This window comes from Chelonia mydas, chromosome 1 (assembly GCF_015237465.2).
Source record: "Chelonia mydas isolate rCheMyd1 chromosome 1, rCheMyd1.pri.v2, whole genome shotgun sequence".
In the NCBI taxonomy this organism is placed as follows: Eukaryota; Metazoa; Chordata; order Testudines; family Cheloniidae; genus Chelonia; species Chelonia mydas.
Window position 1 is genome coordinate 317,628,698 of NC_057849.1, and position 27,112 is coordinate 317,655,809.

General features: G+C 41.3%; 1 protein-coding gene across 4 annotated transcripts in view; it reads left to right on the top strand.

The window, feature by feature from the left end:
• The window catches only part of CELSR1 (cadherin EGF LAG seven-pass G-type receptor 1), a 262,839-nt gene that overhangs the window by 127,842 nt on the left and 107,885 nt on the right, over nucleotides 1-27,112 (top strand). For all 4 annotated transcript variants that reach the window (XM_037901572.2, XM_043551096.1, XM_043551104.1 and 1 more), the window contains exons 3-4: nucleotides 18,356-18,578; nucleotides 24,052-24,167. In XM_037901572.2, coding sequence (XP_037757500.1) covers nucleotides 18,356-18,578; nucleotides 24,052-24,167 — 339 coding nt within the window. The remainder of the gene's footprint in view (nucleotides 1-18,355; nucleotides 18,579-24,051; nucleotides 24,168-27,112) is intronic.

The window sequence follows — 27,112 nt, forward strand, 5'->3', positions numbered from 1 at the left end:
TACACCGGGAGTGGGGGCGCCTCAGGAGGGCGGCCCTGTGGGTGCGGGGGAGGATGACCCGGGGGGCTGCCATGAGTGCTGGGGAGAGGGTTGTGGCCCCGGGGGGCTCCACAGGTGCTGGGGAGGGAGTTGTGGCCCAGGGGGTTCCACAGGTGTGGGCGGGGGAGGTTGGTGGGGCTGGGGCAGCTCCCTACCCGGCTCCTGGGAAGCGGTGACCCTAGTTCCATGTGCTGCCTCTGCTCCACCCCAGATCCCCAGTTCTGCAGCTCCCATTGGCTGGGAAACACGGCCAATGGGAGCTGCGGGGGCGGTGCCTGCGGGCACAGTACTCCAGCTGAGGCCTAACCAGTGCCAAGTAGAGCGGTACTATCACCTCCTGTGACTTGCATGCTATGCCTTTGTTAATGCAACCTAAAATTGCATTTGCTTCTTTTGCAACAGTATCGCATTGCTGACTCATGCTGAGGTTGTGATCCACCACAACTCCCAGATCCTTCCTAGCAGTGCTGCTACAAAGCCAGTTATCCCCCATGCTGTATTTGTGCATTTAGTTTTTCTTCTGTAGGTGTAGCACCTTGCATTTGTCTTTGTTGAATTTCATTTTGTTGTCTATAACCCAGTTCTCCAATTTATCAAGATCCCTTTGAATTTTAGTGCTATCCTCCAAAGTGTTGGCAATCTGCCTAGTTTTTTTGTCTTCTGCAGATTTGATCAGTATGCTCTCTATTCCTATATCCAGGTTATTAATAAATATGTTAAACACTGGATGCAGAACAGATGCCTGTGGAGCCCCACTTGAGACCTCCTTCCAGTCTAATATCATTCCATTAATAGTTACTCTTTGTTTGCAGTTGTTTAATACAAGACACAGTCAACCTGTGGAACTCATTACCAGTGGATGTTGTGAAGGCCAGAAGTATAACTGGGTTCAAAAAGAATTAGATACATTCATGGAGGATAGGTCCATCAATGGCTATTACCCAAGATGGTCAAGAACATAATGAAATGCTCTTGATGTCCCTAAACTTGTGACTGCTGGAAGTTAGGGCTGGACCACAGGGGATGGATCACTCAATAATTGCCCTGATCTGTTCATTCCCTCTGAAGTATTTGGTACTGGCCGCTGTTGGAAGACAGGATACCTGGGTTAGATGAACCATTGGTCTGACCCACTATGTCTGTTCTTATGTTCTTAATCTTTTAAAGTTACCTTAAAATGAAAGCATATTTTGAAAAATAGCAGCAAAATAATCTAGAAAATAGAATTAATAACGTTTAATTACAAGCTTTGGAACGTGACAGGATTCATTTTCCATCAGTCCCTTTAAAAAAAAAACCTAAAAGCCTAAAAATAAAATGTACTCTTTTGAATTTCTACCTAGTTATAGCTCAAAGATTAGGCTTAGCTCAAGGTTTTGCACACAAGATACCTTACGTTGCACATGACCAATGACTTTTGTAAGATGTTAAGAAAATGTGGCTGTTTCCTGTCTTAGACCAGGTCTACACTATCAACTTACATTGGTAGAACTATGTTGCTGAGGGGTGTGAAAAATCCACACCCCTGAGTGTTGAGGGTGCTATGTTGATGGGAGGGTTTCTCCCATTGACTTAGCTACTCCAATGGGAGAAGCTTTCCTATCAGCATAGTAGTGTCTCCACTAAAGCGCTATAGCAGCGCAGATGCAGCATTGTAAGTGTAAACCAGCTCTTCCTCACTTTCGGGGGGGGGGGGTTGGTTTTGCTTTTACTTACATTTCTAATATTTTTTTAGACTAGAACTATCTTTATCATGTGGTTAAGGTTTTAATGCTACTCCCTATATTTTTTGGATGACTGTTCTTTGTTGTTCAGGAACCCTTTTTGGAGACAGGAGAGGAATGATATCACGGACATCAAATTAGTTTTGCTAGTTCTGTGCACCACTTAAAGCAAAGCACCTTAACCTACAGGATAACCTGTAGTAATGATAGAGATACTGTGCTTTTGTACATGGATTTCTTTTACACTAATATGTCTCATGGATAGTGCGGAATTAAAAGTCTGAAAATCCTGGTCTCCATGTTTTAATTACCTTAATAGATTTATTGTAAAGGTGTTTTTATGATATGTGATTAATATTTTATTGTCTGCTATCTCACTGCTATCCATTATTCTTACTAATTGGCCATGACTAAAGCTATGTTTTAGTCATGGGTATTTTTAGTAAAACTCAGACAGGTCACAGGCAGTAAACAAAAAATCACGGCCCGTGACCTGTCCATGACTTTTACTATATACCCATTGACTAAAACTTGGGGGTAGGGGCAGCTCAGGAGGGGGTCCTGGGTGCTGGGGGGGGGGGGATGGCCCGTGGGGCACTGCAGGTGCTGGGGGGTCGCAGCCCGGGGGGGCTGCTGTGAATGCTGGGGAGAGGGTCGTGGCCCCGGGGGGCGCCATGGGTGCTGGGGAGGGAGTTGCAGCCCAGGGGGTGCCACAGGTGTGGGGGGGGGGAGGTTGGTGGGGCTGGGGCACGCTCCCTACCCGGCTCCTGGGAAGCGGTGACCCCAGCTCCTAGCTCCATTTGCTGCCTCCGCTCCACCCCAAGTCCCCAGTTCTGCAGCTCCCATTGGCTGGGAAATGCGGCCAATGGGAGCTGCGGGGGGGGGGGGTGTCGGTGCCTGCAGGCGGAGCTAGGAGCTGAGGGAGGGAAGCTCCTGTCATCCTTCTGGGGAGCCCCACTCCCCAGGTAAGCACCACCCTGCACCCTAACCCCCAGCCCTGACCCCCCCCCCATACCCAAACTCCTGCTGCTGGAGGGCGGGGGTCCTGAGATTCCCACAGCAGCAGCCAGTGCGCCTGGCCTGGGGGCTGCCCAAGCTGCTCAGGCAGCCCCCAGGCCAGGCACATTGGCCGCTGCAGAAGTCACAGTTCACGGAAAGTCACGGAATCCGTGACTTCCATGATCTCCGTGACAAACATGGAGCTTTGTCCATGACGCTTCTTTTTAGCAAAGCTGTTACAATTGTTAAGAAGCAGAATACTGTAAAATCAAGGGGCATGATTTTATTTGAGGTCTGCTGGTCTCCTAATATTACAACTTTATTTTCATAGTCATCTTAAGTTACATGGAAAATTTGAAATTGATCCTTTCCTGTGAAAATCCTTAAATCTGTGGGAAATGTGACATTCAGGCTTTTACCAGCTTTTCACTTATTTATCGTACATTTGAAGAGACAAACCTGAGCAATCTGTCTTGCTAAAATGGGAATGAGAGTGCAGGGGGTGGGGGGAGGGGAGGGCTGGTTGGAGACTGCTCTTTTGCTCTTGGATTCTGTTATGATAAATCTTCAGATAAGACCATTAAGAGCAGCAGGAAGAGAAGAGGAAAGTAAACAAGAGCTTAGGAGGAAGGGGACTGGACTCTCCCAAAGAAAACAGTAGGGTTTTCCTCTGAGGAGAAGAGACCTTCTCCTAAATGCTTGTATCTCCTTTGCTCTCCTCATCCTGCTGCTGTTAGTAGTCTATTTACAGGGCATGCTCCTGGTTTTGACTGCTTAAAGGGTACTAAACCTTTCAGAAGTAGGAGACAGGCGGAAAAAACCTCAAGAATTTAGGAGACAGAGGACCCAAACCTGTGGGTAAAGCCTTTGGTTCCTGATTTAGGTACATAATAAAACATTTTTCACACCATACAAAGCATTGAGTGATTGAAACTGGCAATTAAACCATGTCTTTGTGAAATATATGGTGCCTAGGGATAATTGCCATTTTTCTCCAAGAAATAGTACTTTTTCCTGGATATGCAGCCTTGACTTATTCATAACTAGCCTCCATTACTGCTATCTGTGGAAATGCTTAAGCGCTAAATAGTGCAACCCTGTCCTGCATTGAAAGCAGTGGAACTGATTGACTCAGGGCATGGCTACACTGGAAACTTCAAAGCACTGTCACGGGAGCACTCCCACGGCAGCACTTTGAAGTGCGAGCTCTCCCAGCGCTCCTGGTAATCCACCTCCACAAGGGGATTAGCTCCGAGCGCTGGGAACGTGGCTCCCAGCGCTTGGAGCCTGTTTACACTAGCGCTTTAAAGCGCTCTGACCTGCTGTGCTCAAGGGGGTGATTTTTCACACCCCTGAGCCAGCAAGTTAGAGCGCTATAAAATGTAAGTGTAACCAAGCCCTAAGTTCTCACTAATGTGGGAAGGCGTTGCAAAATCTAGCCCTTAGGTAGCATGTCCAGCTCAGCAATGCAGTTGATCTAGTTTACCATTCTTTCTGCTTCCCCTTCTTTAAAATAGCTATTCTGAATGAGTGTCAAGGAGGTGTAGAAGGAAGACACTAAAGAATGCATCAACTGAGCATCGGGCCTATATACCTTCAGGGCAGAGTAAGATTACTTCTCTTCTTAACTTTAAGATTGTTATTTCCATTACAAATGAACTGAGTAAGGGATATTTCTGCAAAGCTTATGAATGGATGTAAAGGTGTTGAGGGTAGACATGTTTTTTGTGCGTATGCCTTAAGGCTTCTCATCATGTACATAATACAGGATAACAGGGAGATGGAATTCTTAGAAAAGTCCGTTCCAAGACTATATTATCTCAAGTGAGATAGTATAAATTGCAGACACCATGTCTTACCTAATGTACGTTGTATCTCTAGACATACAGTAATTGGTCTTTTTGCTAGATACATATGGAGATAAAGCATAAGCCCTTGAAAGGCTGTGTGTTACATCACCATATCTCATGCCAAATCAGTGTAATTTGCATTGCAGTAGGGTTTTTTACATGCACCTACTATAGTGCTCAGCAGTAACTGGAAACTTCTGTGTAATTTTCATTCCCATGTGCCCCATTGGATCTTATTCTTAAAAGCCCTGGCCAGTGTTCCAAAAGATGCATGCGTCGTGAACCTGTGTTAATGTCTGTGAAATGCCCATGGTGATCCACATGCACCTGGAGAACCACTGAGAAATACCCCTTCCGATTAATGTACTGGGTGGCTAGGTGGTCTGGTGCCAGAATTGGAATATGCGTGCCATCTATCGCCTCTCTGCAGTTAGGGAAGCCCATTTGTGCAAAGCCATCCACAATGTCACGCATGCTGCCCAGAGTCATGGTCTTTCGGAGCAGGATGCCATTAATGGCCCTACACACTTCCGTCAACACGAGTCCAGAGGTTGACTTTCCCACTCCAAAGTGGTTAGCCACCGATTGGTAGCAGTCTGGAGTAGCCAGCTTCCACAGTACAATCACCACACGCTTCTGCAACGGTAGGGTAGCTCTCCTTCTCATGTCCTTGCACCGCAAGGCTGGGGCAAGCTCATCACGAAGTCCCATGAATGCGGCTTTCCACACACAAAAGTTCTGCAGCCCAGACGTGCATTACGATGTGATCCCACCACTCAGTGCTTGTTTCCCGAGCCCAAAAGTGGTGTTTCACAGTGGTCAGCACCTCCGTGAATGCCACAAGCAATCTCGTGTCGTATCTACTACGCGTGGTGAAATCAATGTCGCACTCCTCTTGCCTTTGTAGTTTAAGGAATAGCTCCACCTCCACTTGTGACATGTTAGTGAGAGCAAGCAGCATATTGGTGAACAGTGCGAGATCCATTCCTGCGGACCGAAGAGGCAGAGTGCGCAGTACACAAACCGTTGAAAGATGGTGCCAAATGTGGATAGAAGCACAGGGATTGTTGGGATGCGAAGCAATGCATCACGGGGCATTGGGACAGGATCCAGGATGCCCTGCGACTCCCTCCGCTTTCCCACAACTCTTAGCAGCAGAAGAGGAAGAGATGCTCTGTGGGATAGCTGCCCAGAGTGCACTGCTCCGAATACTACCACAAGTGCTGCAAGTATGAACACTCTATTGCGCAGGCAGCTGACAGTGTGAACACTCCACAGCGGTTTCCCTTCAGCGCTCTCTGAGCTGCGCTGTGTCTGCCGGCGCTGTAACTCTGCCAGTGTAGACATACCCTTAAGGGGGAAAAACAAAATGGAGGTGTATTTTTTGTCTTCTAGTTTCTGAGCTTTCAGGGTGCTCTTTTGAAGCTTTTCTTTGTAGCTACGAGGGCTAGAAATTTACTTTTTTCAAAAAATGAGAGCTGAAGTCTCATTCAATCTCTTGACTCCAACTGCTGGGACTTTAAGAAAAACACCAAATATTGCAAGATTTGCAATCAAATTATGAGAACTGAGCTAGTGTTTACATCATTGCTAGCCCTGTTGCTGGAACTGGTTATAGATCTTTCAAGTCTAGACAAGGCCTAAGTTTTGATTTAGGAGCTTTCAATACTGAACAAACATTGAAGGCAGTAAATGCATTACTATATCACGGCCTCAAGCTGTGCACATAGATCCCATTGACTTGAGTGGAAGTTACACAGAAGATAAAGAGCTTTGTACAGCCCTTAGTGGCTATCAGAAATTGATATTACAATATTGAGAATGTGTTCAAAATTTCTGCAGTCCATAGACTAATTCATTTCTCCAGCAGATGTGCCATAAATATCTGTAATCCCCGTCAGTATTGTTTCTTTTTTCAATTAATTCCTTCTCATTTGAATGAGACAAAAGAACTGAATCCCAAATCATCCATCCCCTCTGGGTGCTTTTTGTTTTGTTTTGTGAGTCTGCAGGGTGGGGGCAGGGGAAAGTGGCACATCTCTCCCTTCTTTAGGTCAGGACTGTGCTTTTAAGCCCGTCTGTGCTGGGGGTGAGGAGGAAGGTTGTGTGGACCAGCAACTGCCCATGGAAGTACAGTGCCTCAGGCAGGCACAACTCCGATGGAAGTTTGGGGGAGCACAGACCCGTCATCTTCCTTTTACTTATTATTTATATTATCATAGCACCTAGGAGCCCCAGTCGTGGACCAGAACCCCGCTGTGCTAGGTACAAACACAGAACAAAAGACATTCTCTCTTGTCTTTTACAGTCGAAGTGAAAGACAAGAGACAACAGATGGATACAGACAGATGGGGGGAGGAGTACAAGGAAACCGTGAGACTGTATTGATCAGCATGATAGCCAGTAGTATGGGTTACAGTATGAACTCTATCTTGTGCTGGCACAGCTCTGTTGTTTGGAGGGAAGTAGGGTTTGGAAGGTGGAGGCAGAGCTTGTCCCATATGCTTTGAGGAGTTTTGCACCATTGACTTCCCAGTTTTTGTGTGCCAGGAGTGCAATGGCTGCAACTGCACTTCTATAGAGGGCCAAGCACAAGGAGAAGAAAACTCCTTTCATCCTCTTTTCCCGGCTACTTGTTCATCCAGCTAGGTCAGGGCTGGTGACAACATATTGACCATCAGTCAGACACATTTCTCCACTATCCACTGCTGCTGCATGTAGTGTTATGCTTTTTTGAGAACCAGGAGGATGGTTTTGTGAAATCCTTGCAGCACCTAAGAAAAATGTTCAGCTTCCAGAAAGCAAATATTTCTTTTTGTTTGGTCAGAGGAGGAGTGTCCTTGGAATAATATGTGCCGACGCTGTGCCTTGCTTGTTAAACATGGGTTAACATTTTCAAACGTGGCATAAATCACATCTTTGAAAATTACTTAGGCACTTAGGAGTCGAAGGCTTGTGGAAAGCCCACTAGTCCATCCCCTCTGTCAGTTCAGAACTGTTCATTTTAACATGTAACTAAAACATTTTCTTTGATTTCTGCAGTATTTTACAACTGAAGCAAATATAAAGCATGATAAACAGAAAGAGGAAAACATTGATTATTGTTGAGTTACAGTGTCTGATATGCTTTAACTGTAACAGAACATTTTTCTAGCATTTCAGAGTAGATCCTTTTTTCAACAGATATGCACAATAGGATAGGAAATCACTATAGAGAAATAGTCATAAAAGACTGTTTGGTGCAAATGGGTTAGAGTCCATCTGGAGATAGGAGAGAAAGCCAAATATGTGTATGATACAAAGTACTGATATAAATAAATGCTGCACAGGATTATATCCACATTAATGCACTGTTATCCTATATAGTAATATTAATTTAAACAATTAATTAATTTAACAATAACCCATCATCAAGTAGTCAGGTATAAATAAAACAAACAAAAGTAACCTGTATACCCATTGGAAAAAAAAAACCATGCTCTGGGTATAGGATAATCTTCTAGATTTACAGGCAAAGGAAGGTCAGGCTAACTAGGCTGATCTTTACCAACCTGCCCCATTCCACGGCCGGCTGGGGACTGTAGATTTATACCCCGACTTGCCGTGCACTAAATCTCCATATAAACAAGCCCCCAGAGAATTTTATTTAGCTTCTTAGACATTTTGAAGAGGGAAAAAAATAACAAGTAGCTGAAAGTCTGAATGAAAAGATGCGAGAGTGTCTCAGCTGTTCTCATGTATCAGAACATACACAGAATAGCCCAGCCTGAGCTTGGTAGCGGTTCCTCCGTCATCCGTGTGTATTATCCCCAAATCTGGTAGTGCCCTCTGGGGTGGAGAGAGATGTTTTGTTCATTCTCAATTCCTAGCAGGCCAGGAACTAAGTGGACAGTTTAGTCCTCTGTCACTCAACCGTTTTTTATTCAGGTGCACCAAAGGCTCTCTTCTTTTTGGCTAAGCTATGGAAGGGTGTATAACCTAGAGGGAGGTTATAGGTATTAGTCCTACCATGTGACATGCAAAACATGTTCAGTCAAGAAGACAAGTTAGTCTTTTGTTTCCTTAGCAGATTGAGGAATGACAGGATCCATCTGAAGCGGAGCTGGCGTGGGATCAACCTTCAGGGGTTCATTGGTCCCAATTTTAAGAGAATTCTCCCAACCCATCCATGAGAGAGAAGCCATAAACTCCCAATCTGAAAACTTCTACCTTTCTTCTTATTTTCTAGTAAATCCATTTTGATCTCCATAGTATTGTTTTCTTCTGTTAGACTGTGATTCAGACATGGTTACCTTTACCACCATCTCTAATCCCTCCATTTTCACCTCAGTGTGGTTACCTTTGAGCCAAGCTTTTCACATTTCTTTGCAAACTTTATTTGTCCTGATATGTATCATAATCAGAGCAATTCATAATCTCCTTAGGTCAAATCCTTCAGTCCTTACTCAGGCAAAGTTCCTATTGAAATATCAGGGTAACTCTATTGAAGTAAATGGAATCACTGTGGATTTAATTGAAAACAGGTTAGCCTAAGGTATTTTCTTCCTACGGCTTCTGATACTCTTTCTCATGTTGAATAGCACCTGACTGCAAAAGTATCTGAATTACTTCAAAGGTGCTATTTGTGGAGTACAGCTCTATTGAGCAGGAGTAAATGGTATCAGAATCTGTACCTAACTATTCAGCAGCATAAAGGCATATTCTGTGAAACCAATCTCTAGATCATCTATTTAAAAATTAGTACATAGTATTGCAAAGCTTTATCAAGCTAAACTGCATGTCTTTATATGACTGCTGTTCTGTCATTATTAGTTTAAACATTATTTGCTGAGCACATGAAAAGGTAACAAATAATGGTTTATAATCTAAGGGCCCAATCCTGCCAATAACATTACTCAAGTATGTGGTCCAGTACACCTACCCAGCGCTGCTTATATAAGTAAAATAACGTACTGGTCTAAATATTTACAGGATCAAGCACAAGAACAGTAGACAGGATGCACTGAGAAGCCCAGAAGAATCAATAATTTATACTGCTGAAGTGTATGGGATTGATCCAAAGCCCACTGGAATCAGTTGGAAGACTGCCATTGACTGCAGATGGGCTTTGGATCAGGCCCTATGTGTGTAATTTGGCTCATTTCCAGGCGGTGGAGAAGGAGTGAGTCTTTAGAGGAGCTTGAATGTGGGGAAGTAGTGAACTGGGATGAGGACTGCATTGCATGTGCAGAAGGTACTGTGGGAAGAGGCACAAGAGACAGATGTGGAAGTGGGAAATGAATGGGTACAAAGCTGACATTGCTGGCAGAGCGGTAGTATTGTAGTATCGCACAATTCATCCTTCACTATTCAGGGCTTTACTGCTGGTTATGTCCACTAGTACAATGCTCTGAGAGCCAGAGATACCATTATGAGGAATTAGAGTACAGCCCTAGGTAGAATTTTAATTTTTTTATGCTAAATCTGTTTCCCAAAATGATCCTTAGTAAGTTTGTTCTCAGCTCTAATTGTAAAGAGCACCAAAACAAAACAAGAGCTGAGATAGGTTCAAACCAAACACTGAATCTGAACATCCCTACGCTTTCAGAAAGTTTGAATCAAGTCTCAACTTTGTGGATCAGCCCAGTCTCAGTGGTGGAGGGGAGGCGGATGTGTGGGGTGAGGTGGGGTCGGGGGGGGTGAGCTTCTGATTTAGATCTGGAATAGTTCATCAACTTCAATGAGTTATTCCGGATTTACTCCAGTGTAACTGAGATGAGAATCAATCCCAAGGTAGTTTATATCAATGTCAATCTTCAAAAAAAAAAAAAAAAAAGAGAAAAGAGAGAGAGAGAGGGCGGTTTCTTGATATATGGGGCTAAATCCTGGTCCCAAGAAAGGCAGTGAGACTTTTGCCATTGACTTCTGTGGGGCCAGGATTTTATCCATAGACCCGGGGTAGGCAACCTATGGCATGCAAGCTGATTTGCAGCGGCACTCACACTGCCCGGGTTCTGGCCACCAGTCTGGGGGGCTCTGCATTTTAATTTAATTTTAAATGAAGCTTCTTAAACATTGTAAAAACCTTATTTACTTTACATACAACAATAGTTTAGTTATATATTATAGACTTATAGAAAGAGACCTAAAATCGTTAAAATGTATTACTGGCATGCGAAACCTTAAATTAGAGTGAATAAATGAAGACTCGGCACATCACTTCTGAAAGGTTGTCGACCCCTGCCATAGACTATAGAGGAGACACAACTGTGTGTGTGTGTGTGTGTGTGTCTTTCCTTTTGTTATTCTTGGCTTTCACATTCACCAGTCCTCTGACAGTGTCTACACCCCAGAATCCATCCTCTTCATTCCAGAGGGCTGGCGTGGTCATTTTCTCTGCTTCACTGCTGTATGATTTTTTTCATAAAGTTGGAAGAAAGATTTTTGCAATGTTTTAATTTGTAGATGAAACATACCCAGAGCTAGAGCAAAATTCTCCACTCCAGTCTACACTGAGAGCTAGATTCATGCCTGGCGGAGTCAATGAAGTCATGAATTTGGCTCTGTGTATCGTGTCGACAGGCATAAATTTTCCTCCAGGTATCTCTGATCCCCAGTACAGATCTCTGGTGCATGTTCTGCACTACTCCTGTATATGAAATGAGTGGAGAATATAAACTAGATACCTGCAGAGTAGATTGGAAAGGAAAAATTTCCTTTTACAGGTTGCACATCACATACTCTTTGTTCATTTTGTTGGACATGGTCTTACTTGCCTCTGCAAAGAGCGTCACTCACTTCTAAACAGGTATCAACAAGATTGGAATTGCTAGAACAGTCACTTTCCTTGCTTACTGTAACTGTATACCACCAAGTCCTTGTAGTGGCTATTCACTCAGCCTATCAATGTTTAACTTGGAGGCCTGATGAGATTCTAATGGTATTCTAATCTTTTTTAGTGTTATATAGAACTTTAAGAGTCCTGCTTTAGAGATTTTATTGCTTGGTTATCTCTCCCCTGAGTGTTCACATTACTTAGGCTTTCTGCCAACCAATACAAAGTTCAGAAGGAGTGAAGACTTCACATTAATGTAGTAGATTTTAAAAATGGATATTTATTGTTCTGGGAGGATTTCCCCCTTTTATTTTTATGGTTGCTTTGTTTGTTGTGCAAATTGTTTCAGTACCATCACCAGAACCATTTTTCAGTTGTATTTGTTAGAGGAAGAGGCATTTTTTTGTATAATGTTTAAGATGTAAAGGAGATTTGCACACAAATCTTCAAGAAAACTGGTCACGGGGGATTTCTTTTTGAAAGAATTTTGATGCCCTATTCCTTGTTGTTTCTCCTTTCCATTAACATACTGAAAGAATGTATTTGTTCTTAGACCTGCAGTTGCAGTCAACTTACCAAGCTGCCTGTAGCTCAGGTGAAGCAGTTACAGATCCTGAGTGAAAAATTAATATGTATCCAGAGCATAATGGAAAAGAAAAAGTGAAAAAAGCAATTCAGTGCAGACCTGCTGGGTCATGCTAACTCTTGTTTAACATGGTATTTCCCGTTAAAACAGTCATAGAACGGTACATAGAATGAGGGATCTGAAGTATCTGATTTAAGCTTTTAGAATACTTCCTTGTTTTTTTCCAATGTCATTACATTGTTGTTTATAGAAAAGTAGCTGACTTTATGCTTTGTCATTGTAGAATCAAGTTAACTAACCAAACCCGGAGCTTTTCCGCAGACTCATTCGTTGATACAAATTAGTATACAGTTTGATAATCAAAAGCTAGTGTTTCTGCTTACAATTTATTTGCAATTAAGGATTTATTCTCTCAATTTTCAAAGAACTAATTTCTCCATGGTTTGTTTCTTTTAATTTTTACCATCATCATTATTATTTGTTTCTTTAAACCCTTTAGCACCTACCATATCTTACAGAGAGATAGATCTGGTAAGACAATCAGTAATTACTTGATTTGGTTATAGAGTAGAACCCTTCAGTAGGAGATCAAAAAAAAGCACTTTGACTAGGCAGTGACATTTCCTTCTCTTTTCTTTTCTGCTTGTTGTTATACCATTCCCATTACCGCATATCAGAATACTTTATTTTATTAACACAAATGCAAAATTCTTTTAAATTTTATCAGAAAATATATTTACTATGCATTGAAGAATCATAGAAATGTAGGGCTGGAAGGGACCTCGAGAGGTCATCAAGTCCAGCCCCCTGCTCTGAGGACCTATTCCAGTGCTTAACTATCCTTATAGTTAGAAAGCTTTTCCTAATATCTAACCTAAATCTCCCTTGCTGCTGATTAAGCCCCTTGCTTCTGGTACTACCTTCAGTGGACATGGAGAACAATTGATTACTGTCCTCTTTATAACAGCCCTTCACATATTTGAAGACTGTTATCAGGTTCCCCCCTCAGTCATCTTTTCTCAGGACTAAATATGCCGGGTTTTTTTTTTAGAACTGTTCCTCATAGGTCAGGTTTTCTAAACCTATTATCATTTTTGTTCCTCTTCTCTGGACTATGTCAAGTTTGTCCACATCTTTCCTAAAGTGTGGCACCCAGAATTGGACACAGTGCTGCATCTGAGGCCTCACCAGTGCCAAGTAGAGCAGAACAATTACCTTCCATGTCTGACATACAACACTCCTGTTAATACATCCCAGAATGATATTGGACTTTTCTGCAACTGCATCACACTGTTAACTCTTACTTAATTTGTGATACACTGTAGTACCCCCACATCTTTTTCAACAGTACTACCACTAGCCAGTTAGTCTCCATTTTTTAGTTATGCATTTCATATTTTGTTCCAAAGTGAAGTACTTTTCACTGTGTTTATTGAATTCCATCTTTTTTATTTCAAACCAGTTCTCTAAGGGTATGTTTACACTGAAACTAGACACCCACATCTGGCCCATGCCAACTGACTCAGGCTTGCTCAGCTCAGGCTAAGGGCTGTTTAATTGCACTATAGATGTTTGGGCTTGGGCTGGAACTGGGTTCTAGGACCCTGAGAAGTGGGAGAGTCCCAGACCTCAGGCTGCAGCCCAAGCCTGAACATGTACACTGCAGTTAAACAGCTCCATGAGCCCAAGTCAGCTGTCATGGGCCAGCCCTGCATGTCTAATTGCAGTGTGGACATAACCTAAATGGTCAAGGTTGTTTTTGAATTCTAATCCTTCCCTCCAAAGTGCAAGCAGCCTCTTCCAGTATGGTATAATTTGCAAATTTTATAAGCATACTTTCTACTCCATTATCCAAGTCATTAAGGAAAATATTGAATAGTACCAGACCCAGGACTGACCTCTGCAGGACCCCTCTAGATACCCCCTTCCACTCTCCCAGTTTGACAGTGAACCATTAATAACTATTCTTTGAATAGGTCTTTCAACCAGTTGTGCACCCACCTTATAGAAATTTCACATGTCCCTAGTTTGCTTATTAGAAGGTCATGTGGGATTGAGTCAAAAGCCTTATTAAAATCAAGATATATCATGTGTATTGCTTTCTCCCATCCACTAGGCCAGTTACTCTGTCAAAGAAGGAAATTAGGTTGGTTTGGCTTGATTTGTTCTTAAGAAATACATTCTGACTATTCCTAATAACCTTATAATCCTCTAGGTGTTTACAAATTGATTGACTTATAGTGGACTGGTTGCTGGCTCTTATTAAAGATTTCTCAAAGTCCAAAAGTCTGCATGAGGGATGATAGCCACACATAAGGCAGAATTATCCAAAGGTGAACACTCTAGGTCACTGTAGCATTACACCTCCTGCCTGGATTTCATGGAGCTGTGATACATAAGTAGTATGTTCAGGGAGTCTCCAAATACGAAAAATATAGAAAATATTAAATTACTTTAATAGAGAAAAGGTCGGGGGTAGATTGGCTGAGTCATAAACCAGACTATTAAACTATAAGCACAGGCTGCGGCAGCCATTCCTCATTACAGTGCAGATCCCCTAGTTCTCTCATCACCACTGCAGATCCCCAGTTTCAGACAAGATCACTCTTTCTCTTGTTTATTAAATGGTTTTACATTTGTCTGCTATAAATAGGAATTATACTTGTATCTAACCTAGCAATCTACTGTGTCTATGCACTCTTGCTGCATAGAAGAATAAAGAAGGATTAATGAATGCAGCCTTAGACTCTTATATTATGAGAACCCTCTGTATTGCCATGGTGTTCCAACAGCATGTCAGAATGGAAACAATCCCCCCTGTTTGTCTGTGTCATGTCTGTTTGTGTTCAGCTCTGCGCCTTGTTTGCTTTTGTCAAGTGTATCGTTCTCTTTTCAGCAGGCCTTGAGGATTCCACTCCATTTGGAGTTGGAGATTTATATTGTTAAATATCCTACCCCTTTTAAAATGGGGCAAGCCCATGCTTAGTCTTTTATGCAGAAAATGTGTAATTCTAATTCTTGAAGAGTTTCAGTACACAAGAGGGGTGAGTTGTCTTTGGGTAGATCTATCCAGATTGCAGAAGCGAGCCTCCCTGCCTAGATTGCTAGGTCAACAGACTTGGGTAAGCGGGGCTCCCGCTAATGCCCTAAAAATAGCTCTGTGGACAGTGCTTTCAAGTTGCAACTCAGGTTGGACCTTGGGCTCTGATTGTTGGGGTGGAGAGGGAGCCTGTGGTTATAAATTTCAGAGTGGTAGAAGTGTTAGTCTGTATCAGCAAAAATAACGAGGAGTCCTTGTGGCACCTTAGAGGCTAACAAATTTATTTGGGCATAAGGCTTTGTGGGTTAGAACCCACTTCATCAGATGCATGGAGTGAAAATACAGGAGCAGGTATAAATACATGAAAGGATGGGGGTTGCTTTACCAAGTGTGAGGTCAGTCTAACAAGATAAATCAATTAACAGCAGGAAACCAAGGGAGGAAAAATAACTTTTGAAGTGGTAAGAGAGTGGCCCATTACAGTCAGTTGACAAGAAGGTGTGAGTAACAGTAGAGAGAAATTAGTATTGGGGAAGTTAAGTTTAGGTTTTGTAATGACCCAACCACTCCCAATTAATTGATTTATCTCATTAGACTGACCTCACACTTGGTAAAGCAACCCCCATCCTTTCATGTATTTATACCTGCTCCTTATTTTCACTCCATGCATCTGATGAAGTGGGTTCTAACCCATGAAAGCTTATGCCCAGATAAATTTGTTAGTCTCTAAGGTGCCACAAGGACTCCTCGTTATTTTTGTGGTTATAAAGCAACTCACCACTAAATGCATTCCTTAATGTCTTCTTTGTAAACTTGTTTGTTTGATTATTTTGTTCCTTCATATTCAGCACCGCACCTGAGAGTTGTTTTCTCACCAAGTACACAGATTTATAGTAATTTCTTATGAGGGAACCATGCTGTGTATCATTGTAATCTACCTGACCTCCTTGCTTGGCTAATGCTGGGTATCCATTCAGATAATCCTGTCTAATTGGTGTCCACAGATGGTAGTGGGAAATAGGAAGGGATTTTTCAAGGGTTTGTTTCAGAATTCTAATAATAACTTGATAAAATGAGAGTTTAGGAACTTGGGCCCTGCTTCAGAAAAGCACATGCTTAAAGGTAAGCTCTAGCTTAAGTGCTTTCCTCAGCAGTGATGCTTTTCTGAATTGAGACCTTGATTTTTATCTTCTGGTTGAGGGATTGTCGCTTTTGCTGTTTTTAGATTTGTGTGAAAGATTCCTTTTTAGGGGAAACCTTTTTAGGGTTTTATCTGGACAGTCTGGGTTTTGGCTTTTGTGTCTGGGTGCCATTTCAGGTTGCCAGGTGCCCATTTTTCAACTGGAATGTCCGGTCAAAAAGGGGACCTATGAGTGTTCGGTCAGATGTCCTGACCTGACACCAAAAGTCTGGTTACCCCGGGGTGGGGAGAGGTGCCAGGTCATTAACCCATGCCAGCCCCTGCTCCGCTGCGGCCACCTCCTACTTGCAGGCAGGCTCCTTGTCAGGCTGAAGCAGCTCCCATCCCAGCCCCGGGGCAGAAGGAGAGAGGTGGAGACGATCCAGTGAGCGGCAGAGGCAAGGGGGGAAGAGGAGGATGCGACGGTGCAGGGCCTTGGGGGAAGAGGCAGAGTATAATTCCAATTTTTACAAATATTTGGCAACCCTGGAACAGAGTTGTTTGGTTAGATCTAACATGCCTCACAACAGGTACTTTTTAAGACACCAACTTTCTGATTTTTTCCAAGCAGGCGCTTACAGATACCTGTTTTAGGCAGCTGTTTGATAACTCCTATTATAATCAGCAATATAGGCACTGACTGAGCTAAATTCAGATATAATATTGTAGGCTGTACTGGAGCTGTATCCTCTTATACAGGTCTGAATTTGACTTGCTGAGTGATAATGGTATACTTGTGTATGCTACTGTGTTTTGTATGTGTGAAAGACATAGTTCCTTAAATATTGTTTTGAATTCTTTAGGAATGCACTTACAAAGTTTTCCTTTTGGGTTGAAGTAAGGTAATTATATAGACCTGTGACTAGTATTTATGCAAATATTATAGTGTTGGAAACTTCTTTTGTCAGTTGGGTTGTGCCATATAGCTTTGCTCTATGTTTAGTTATCTGGCACTGTTTCTGGGATTAATTTAATTTTATAAACCCACTTTAGTTTCTATGAACACTTTTTACATGCAGGAGCTGGGTGGATATAATCAAGCATAACAGCAGCAGTTACCTCACAACCCACATTCTGATAGATAAATTTTAAATAATTAACACAGAGAGAGAACTCATTTTCTGTAGAACAGTTAATTCTGCAGCAGCCTTTGCGTCAGCCTCTGCAGATTTTGTATCGTATAAAGGGGCTCAAGAATGTCTCCTACAGACCTTGTAAACTGCAAACTCACGAAGCATTTTTGAAAATCTTGACCAACTTTTAATGCATGTGCAAAAGTTGTTAGGGCTAAGGTTGTGTGTACAAACTTACCTTTGTTATTTCCTGAATTTTGAGTGTTTAAGATCTTAATATAGGGTGAGGGTGGGGTTTGGTAGGGAATAAAATTACAGCATTTGAAGATAAAAACCTTAAGGAGTTTGTAAATCAGTATACATGTCTCTTAGCAACTGAATGACTTGACTGTATAGTTGTTTGGAAAGCGAGGTAAATGTCTCGCTGGAAAAAAAATGGAAGCGCTATGCATGTCACCTGTATCCTGCCCATTCTTTATATAAATGCACACACTTTAAAAATATTATATTCCTGGCTCAGCTGTGCCTTGTCAGTGACACCTGCAGTAAAACTGAATTCCATTAAAGGGGAAATGCAACACTTATCTATTTACACCATTCACAGTCGGGAGTGAACATTTGATCCTGGGTGGTTGAAAACAATATCAAACGCTGTAACCATTGACACATTTTTTAGCTGGCAGGAGGTGTTCAGGTTTTTACATGACAACGTCACCTTCTTCCTGATATATATTTATCACCAGTTCTGAAAGCAGCCTAGAAATCTAAAAATTAGAGCCAGCATTGTGAAGTATTTGAGAAAGGATCACTCAGGAAACAATATCCTGAACTATGCAGAGAATTAAAATTTGAGAAACAGTGCGGCATGTACATACACTCTGCTCTAATTACAACTACTTAACTTTATGTACAGACATTTAAAAATGTGTTAGCTTTTTTTTTTTAAGCAATAATAACTGATCTCCTTCACTGGTATCTCTGGGAATTCGTTGTTTAGTTGGAATCTAGCGCCAAGTGTTTCCTGCTGATCTTTGTTTCTTCTTCTTCCAGGCGAGTATTGCGAAGTGAATGCCCGCTCTGGCCGCTGCGTGCCGGGAGTCTGTAAAAATGGAGGAACCTGTGTTAATCTGCTAGTAGGAGGTTTCAAATGCGAGTGTCCCCCAGGAGAGTACGAGAGACCTTATTGTGAGATGACAACAAGAAGCTTCCCTCCACAGTCGTTTGTCACCTTCAAAGGGTTACGGCAGCGCTTCCATTTCACTATTTCCCTCATGTAAGTTTGTTTCCCTTCTGTCTTGATAGGAAAGGATTCAGTCCAAATCTCTCCTTGATTTGGATTTAGGGCCAAATGTTGTTGTATATTTGTAGCCCCCAGAGTTAAATATGTGGGAAAGTGGTTGCTGTGGGAAGTCTGCCATCGACTCCTATGGGAGCAGAATTAGAACCATGCTACTTGAGATTATTATTAATCATGTTTATTATGGTGTTATCCCAAAGGTAGCCAGGAGTGGGGCCCCATTGTGCTCGGCACTGTACGAACCCAGAGTAGTTAGATGGTCCCTGCCCCGAAGAGCATTATTTGAAAGCCGGACTGTGGGCAGGAATTAAAAGCAGTCTTGTTGTATCTAATATGAGGTGCTGACTGTGTCCCTCCGATCATAAAACTTTTCACTTTCAGAATATTCAGCTCCTCTGCCACACAGATCAGTATTTTGTTTTGTGTAGGGTTTTTTTGTACGGAAGTATTGCAAAATCCTGTAGACAGATAGAGGGAATGAGCTCCTTTAAGCCCTCATGGCTCAGGAGGGCACAGTTGTGCCAGCAGGAGACACTGTGCCTGGAGAGAGGAAATGTGGGATTCTGTTGGAGGAGGACATATTCAGTTTGCAGCTAGCAGAGGCTGGCGAGGAGATGGACTAAAACAGGATGTCCCACAATTGGCCTGGCCATGCCTCTACCCAACTAATGCTGCCCACTTTTGTGTCTGTGCTGATCGCCAGTGGGGGCACCCAGCTGTGCTGGGGTTGCTGGCTCCCTCTGCCACCCTCTGCTGCTGCTGGTACTCCTACAAAGAGGGTTGTATAGCACAGGGACAGATGCAGCTGCATAAAATTCATTGTTGCCTTAGGCTGGATTAACTTTATGGCATAGTCCCTGCACACTTTGAGCAGGAAGGTGATGGCATCTGTCTCTGCTCCCAGACCACCTCCTCCTGCCCTAATCACCTTCTCCCTGTGTATGAATGCACAAGCTCACCCAAGGATCTCTGTGAGCTCCAAGGATTGGGAGAATAATGCTTTGAAGGTAGATTTTACCATGATTTAGCTGGCCAAAGGTTGACTTTGGCTGAGTAAAGATAAAATGTGCTAAGCTGCTGTCAGGGTTCCTTCCCCACTCTGAAAGACCCCCTAAGCTTATTCTTACCAGCTTAGGTTGAAAACTTCCCCAAGGTACAAACTTTGCCTTGGCCTTGAACAGTATGCTGCCACCACCAAGCGTTTTAAACAAAGAACAGGGAAAGAGACCACTTGGAGACGTCTTTCCCCAAAATATCCCCCCCAAGCCCTACAACCCCTTTCCTGGGGAAAGCTTGATAATAATCCTCACCAATTTGTACAGGTGAACACGGACCCAAACCCTTGGATCTTAAGAACAATGAAAAATCAATCAGGTTCTTAAAAGAAGAATTTTAATTAAAGAAAAGGTAAAAGAATCACCTCTGCAAAATCAGGATGGAAAATATTTTACAGGGTATTCAGATTCAAAACACAGAGGATCCCCCTCTGAGCAAACCTTAAAGTTACAGAAAACAGAAATAAACCTCCCTCTTAACACAGGGAAAATTCACATAAAACAAAAGATAAACTAATCCGCTTTGCCTGGCTTCCCTATACTGGTTGCAATATTGGAGACTTGGTTTAGGATGGGTTGGAGAAGATGGATTTCTGTGTGGCCTCTCTCAGTCCCAAGAGAGAACAACACGTAAACAAAGAGCACAAACAAAAGCCTTTCCCCCCGCCCAAGATTTGAAAGTATCTTGTTCCCTTATTAGTCCTTTGGGTCAGGTGCCAGCCAGGTTAGCTGAGCTTCTTAACCCTTTATAGGTAACAGGCTGTTGCCTCTGGCCAGGAGGGATTTTATAGCACTGTATACAGAAAGGTGGTTACCCTTCCCTTTAGATTTATGACAGCTGCGTCTACACTAGTGAAAGGATTGGGGTTAGCTAGTATGGATAAAAACAAGAAGAAGATTTGGTTGTTTGCTTAGATTAGAAAAAGAGGTTCAGGTTAGCTATTGAGTTAGCTAAAATCAATCACTTTACTTAGTCTAAGAAAACCCTCAAAGTTAGCTTGTTCTTGTTATACACTCAAGCATGGCTTGCTGCTTCTTTGCAGAATGTTTCCATTTTACTCTTGATCTTGCCTTAACACTACAGTGGTCACATTTTTTTTGTGGAGTCTTGAAACCATGGTTAAATCAAAGCATGCAGTTACAATAAATATAACTTATCAGGGTTAGTATGGAAGGTTGCAAAACCTGTGAAGAATATATATAATGGCTTTGCATTGATCCTGATCAAAATTAGATCTCAAAACCAAATAAGAAGGTTTTCAAGCATCAACTCTGCTAGACAATAGAAAGCTGAGGGGAAAAAAAGGGCTTGGAACTGTCAGATTTACATGAAATGCAAAGGGAGTGTTGGAGGCAGGCTGCCAGCTCAGCTCCTGTACTACCAGAGAATTGTTCCCGCAGTGCATGGTGTCATTTTACAGGCTTCCAGGAAGATTCTCAAAGTGTGGTGTGTGAAACTGTTCTGCTGCAGGTTAGAATGGCTCATACTCACCTGTGGGACTTCTTGGGAAACAGCAAACAGTAAGGCTTAGCATCATAGTTTTCCAGGCAGCCACTTCAAAATCTTTAAAAACTCAACAGGCATATTTGGTGCTGAAATAAATACCATGCAACTCCATTAGCTTTATGGCATTACACAGGATATAAATTAGCACAGAATTTGTCCCTATATGGGTCCGGATGATGAACTATATGGGCTTTTAGATTTTATGCTGAGTATTTTCATGCCCCTTATTCTCCTCCAACACAGGAGGGAAACATTACTTCAGGATAATCAAGAAGTAGAGGTTTTGGCTAGACAAAGGATTTGCCATTACATATTTTTTGATTTGTGAATATTCCTATTATCTCAGGGTGTCTAGCGTCCCTCAACCCCACTTTTCCCCAAGAGGTCAAAGAGTGCGAGGTTTGTCTAGTTCATCCTCATGACTAAAATGGGATTTTAAAAATAACCCATATGTTCACTGACTATGTTACAAGCTAATGAGGCATTCCAAGCATTTAGATGGTTTGGAACCTATAAATTATACTCACCATATGTTCTTACAGAAGGGAAAAGGAAAGCGAACAAGTAGTCAGATGCTTATTTACCACATACCCTATTTCTGCATGCTAAATCTCACTGTTATTTTGGGACATTTATCAGATGTACCCCACCTCCTCTCCATCTCTCCTCTACCAACAGTTCTGAGTCATTCAGTCTCACTTAAAGAGAATTGTCAACTGATTTTTTTAAAAAGATCTATTTAAAACAATTCCAGTCCCTGGTAAAGCACCCGGTAGGTAGTATGTCCTGAACGTAAAACAAAACAAAGAAGCAAAACCTTCCCTTTAAAAAAAATGACAGGTGTTTTTCTGCTCCTCAGCTGATGTGTATATACAGCTCTTTGCAGCAAAGAGAGCTAAAGCAAGAACACCAAATTGCCAGTGCATGAGACAGGAAGTTCAATTGACTATCAACAGAACAGTGAAACCAAATATATACAAAGTATTGTTAAATGCACAAGGTAAACAAACGGAAAAAAATAGAAAAAAATATATTTTACCCACTTGCAGTTATAGTACTCTTATTAGTAGTTCCTAGTAACATTTTCAGACAGAAATATGAAGTTGACACTGTTATTCAACTAACTAATCACTTCTGCCCTCTAGGAAAGCAAGTGATTTCTTTTTTCTTTCCTCTTTTCTTTAGATATATTCTGTTTAGAGCTGGTGAAAATTGTTTTGATGGAACAGTTTTATCTCGAAAAGTACAGTTCAGTCAAAACTGCAACATTTCATCGGAATATGGCAGTTTTGATGTATTTTCTACAGGACTTTTATCATCTCATTTTGATAATATTGAAACATTTCATTTTAATTTTGTCATTTTGGCTTATTTCATTTCTAATTCTGTATTATAGTACAATATTAATTTTAATGCTGCATTCATATATAAAATATAATATTTAATAGGTGAATATAATGTAAATGTTTAAACAAAATTAAATACAACTATAAAATCAAAATGACACATTTTACCTTAACAAAATGACACATTTCAGTTGCCCCAATCCAAATTTTTTAAAATTTTGTTTCATGAGAAACTTCAGAATTTCAGCTTTTAGTTCTGATTTGGAACAATTTTGCCCCCTGAAATGTCAGATTTTCCCACAGAATGGAAATTCTGGTTTCTAGCCAGCTCTGATCTGGCATCTGTCTCTTTAGGGAGAACATATGGTAAGTATAACCTATAAATCTTGTTAAGAATTAAACTGTGTTCTGGAAAATGAAGATGCCAGGACACAGTGCTCTGAAATACCTGCCTCTTCCTAATTCTCTAGAGTCAGGATTCAGAAAATTGTGGTCATTTTGTTCCACAAGAGCCCCACTAATTGGTGCCACGTTGCATGCACTGTGGTAGAGGCCATTTCGTCTTTCCATGGAACAGAGCCTTGAATTCAAATTTGTCTTTCATAGACTTATAAGACAAGTGGGTTATTTTAGATCACGTCAAGCTTTTAGGTCACAAAGCTTTCTAGAGGCTGGTGATACAGAATCAATGCAGACTACTACTGTTCAGAATTGTAAAAACTTCTGATGACTTCTGGTTTTCTTCACACATTAACATTAGTTATAGATAAATTTGAAGAATTTCATAATGAGCCCTACCCAAATTTTAAAGTAGCTGCAGAGGCCAAAGCTAGGCTTTTCTAAAGCTAGGGCTATCAGTTATTTCCTAGCACAAAAGCGGAAACCCCTCCTGCTTCTGGAGCATACAATTTTTGAGATTAGAGAACATGACATTAAAAATGAAGAAAACCCCAACTAATTTAATGGAATCATCAAGATGCGTGAATTTGCCTTAATCTCAATTGTCTTGATTGGTGCAGGATCAAGCCCTGATTAACCATGTGACATTATTAAGTCTTGTCTTTCCCCTCCTCAACTCTTTTTCATTTATGTATGATCCTCGCTGCATCACTTTGAATTTAGGCTGTAAGCATTCCATACTTTTGGACACTCAACAAAGAATAATAATTGAGTCCATTCTGACCACTGGAAGGTCCTCCCTCAGAATTCAGTGTATTTGTGATTTTACTCATTTTCAGTACCTTCTTTTTCATCAGAGCTATTCAAAGAATAAGCCAGATCCTCTGTAGGTTCTGTCTTGCCAACTGCTGTAGAGTTCAAAATAAAATGTATTGCTAATTATCTTAATTTTATTATTTGCTGACGAAAGGGGTAATGAGAATTAATTTTAAGATAGGTGCATTATGCAGTTACAGTGCTGCATTCTGTCCTGAGATCATGGTGACTGGTAGTTTTTATGTCGTCTATTTTCAGAGTGGCTGGATTGTGTGTTCTTCACTTTGTAGATCATTAAATATGAAATTTGTGTCTGCATGTTACAGGTTTGCAACCAGAGAAAGGAATGCTCTACTCCTCTACAATGGACGTTTTAATGAGAAGCATGACTTTATTGCTCTTGAGATCATTGAAGAACAGATCCAACTAACATTCTCTGCAGGTAAGGTGTTCCTTGCCCATTTAGTTTGATACTTTTATATGTAAATACTAGCAATAACTTTATGGTGAAGAGAACATCTCACTGCATTTTGAAATGAACCTCATTAAAGATTTTATGTGGTTTCTTAGATTGATTCATAGATCCCAAATTAAAGATTTTAATTGAGTTTAAAACTTTACCGACTTATTGCTCTTTTGTACAAATGATTAACATTGCACTATTGTATTGTATAATAGTTCATTTACCCAGACCTTTTTCTTTTCTTTTCTTGTATTCTTTATTTTTTTATTTTTGTGGTTTGGCTTCAGCAGCTCTTCCATCATCAACTGTTACAACACAGGGCATTTATCAAACCATTTTAACTACTGAACAGCACACCGAGGTCATGATCCAAATCCCACTGAAGTCCATTGAAAACCTCCTCTTGGTTTCAATGGGAATAGAATTGGGCCCTAGAGGAACAGAGGGCTTTAGATATCAGATCAATCTCTCACTCCTTGGACGTAAGGCCGGAAAAGAGAGTGCACAATCTTTGTATTTGTTGGGCAGTATCAATAATTCAGCATTTCTAAGTAGAGGGGAAGATTAAAGAGAGCTATGAGCTTGAAAAGAGAACTGCCAGTGTTACTACACATCAAGTACCTGCTTGGTTCTTGTAAAGTGAAGACTGATATTTTGGAAGAGGTGCTTTTTGGTAGGCAACTGTTCACTATAAACTCCCGTGGCATTCGAACATTTAAAGATGAGTCATTGTTCTTTCATATTCATAGGTGCTCATCTGCTATAGTTAATATTACTACTCGTAATCCTTTTAATTAGATGGAGCGTTAAGCTGCAGATCCTGCATAGTCAGTAAGTCTCATGACATAATGTGTGACGAGATTAGTAAAATGTTTCAGCTTGTGGCAATCTTCATATTATAACGGTGGCACCCATTGTGTAGATAAGGGCTCGTCAGCATACCAGTTATAAAGCCCATAGGGCATTTATAACTCTGCAGTAAAAGATTATCTCTAGGCTGAAAATTGGCCCCCTCACCAATGTGTGTGGGGGTTTTTTGGTTTGTTTTTTAATTAGTGTTATCATTATTTTATGTGATTAAAGACTGTTTTTGATCTTATAATGCACCACCAAGGAAATGTACTGTATACATGTTATCTAAAAATTATTCCTCGGAGAAAGGAAAAAATTAAATGTGAGATAGAAGAAAAAAAATTATCACTCTATATTCTGTTGTCAATAAACATTATTGTCAGTAAAGTTCCCTGAAGCATATATATATATTGCACCTCCAAATGGCAACAAGTAGTAAGCTGCTGAGGAACTAAAAGAACCAAACTAACCAGTCATTACCACAATAAAAACGGGATGTGAAATTGTCAATATGTAGCTTAGGGCTTGAACAAAAGCCCGCTAAGGACATTGGGAGTCTTTTCATTGGCTTCAGTGGGTTTTGTCTCAAGTTCTAATGAAAGTCTCACATATCTGTACCAGTCCATGAATACTTGTAGATTTAACACGTTTGGCTGAAAGGAATTACTTCTTGGTTTGCTAAATGCGACAGGACAGATAACCAATGATTGACAAAATGGCTAGATGATGATTTTTCTCTGGATAGCATCAGTTATTTGACAGTGCCTTAAACACTTTCTTTATTGAGAGGAAGAAAAGAGTGGTATTGAAAGTAGGAACAACCACAATACAAGAGAAGGTTATTTGTCTTGTTTAACTTATTTTGGCCTGAAGCTATATAGTATGGGGCCAGCTATATAGTATGGATCAGACCAGTGGTCAATCTAGCCCAGTATCTTGACTTCCAACAGTGGCCAGTGTCAGATGCTTCACAGGGAATGAACAGAAGAGAGTAATTATTGAGTGATCCATCCCCTGTTGTCCAGTCCCAGCTTCTGGCAGTCAGAAATTTAGGGACACCCAGAATAGAGGGTTCTGTTCCTGACCATCTTGGCTAATAGCTACTGATGGCCCTATCCTTCATCAACATATCTAATTCTTTTTGAGCCCATTTATACTTTTGGCCTTCACAACATCCCCTGGCAATGAGTTCCACAGGTTGACTATGCATTGTGTGAAGTAGTTCCTAGTGTTTGTTTTAAAGCTGCTGCCTATTAATTTCATTGGGTGACCCCCCCGGTGCTTAATTTGCAATGAAAGAGGTGCCTGGGCTCAAGAAATTTTTTTTTACTTTCATAACTGATGTGGCAAGCCCAGAGGTGCCAGGGCAACGAACTGCCAAGCCTAGAGGTGTCAGGGCTCAGCCCTAGCACAAATTAAGCACTGGTGATCCTTGGTTTCTGTGTTGTGTGAAGGGGAAAATAACACTTTCTTATTCACTTTCTTCACACCATTCATGATTTCCATCATATTTCTCCTTAGTCACCTCTTTTCTAAACTGAAGAGTCCCAATCTTTTAATTCTTCTTATATGGAAGCTGTTTCATAACCCTGATAATTTTTGTTGCCCTTCTCTGTACCTTTTCCAATTCTAATACAATGTATCTTTTGTGAGATGGGGCACCCAGAACTGCACACGGTATTCAAGGTGTGAGTGTACCATGGATTTATATAGTGGCATTATATTGTCTGTCTTACTAGCTATCCTTTTTCCAGTGGTTCCTAACATTCTGTTAGCTTTTTAAACTGCCACTACACATTGAACAGATGTTTTCAGAGAACTATCCATGATGACTCCAAGATCTCTTTCGTGACTAGTAACAGCTAAGCTAGACCCCAACATGTTGTATATATAGTTGGGATTATGTTTTCCAATGTGCATTACTTTGCACGTATCAACCTTGAATTTCATCTGCCATTTTGTTGCCCAGTCACCCAGTTTTTTGAGATCCTTTTGTAACTCTTCGCACTCAGCTTTGGACTTAACTATCTTGAATAATTTTGTATTGTCTGCAAATTTTGGCACCTCACTGT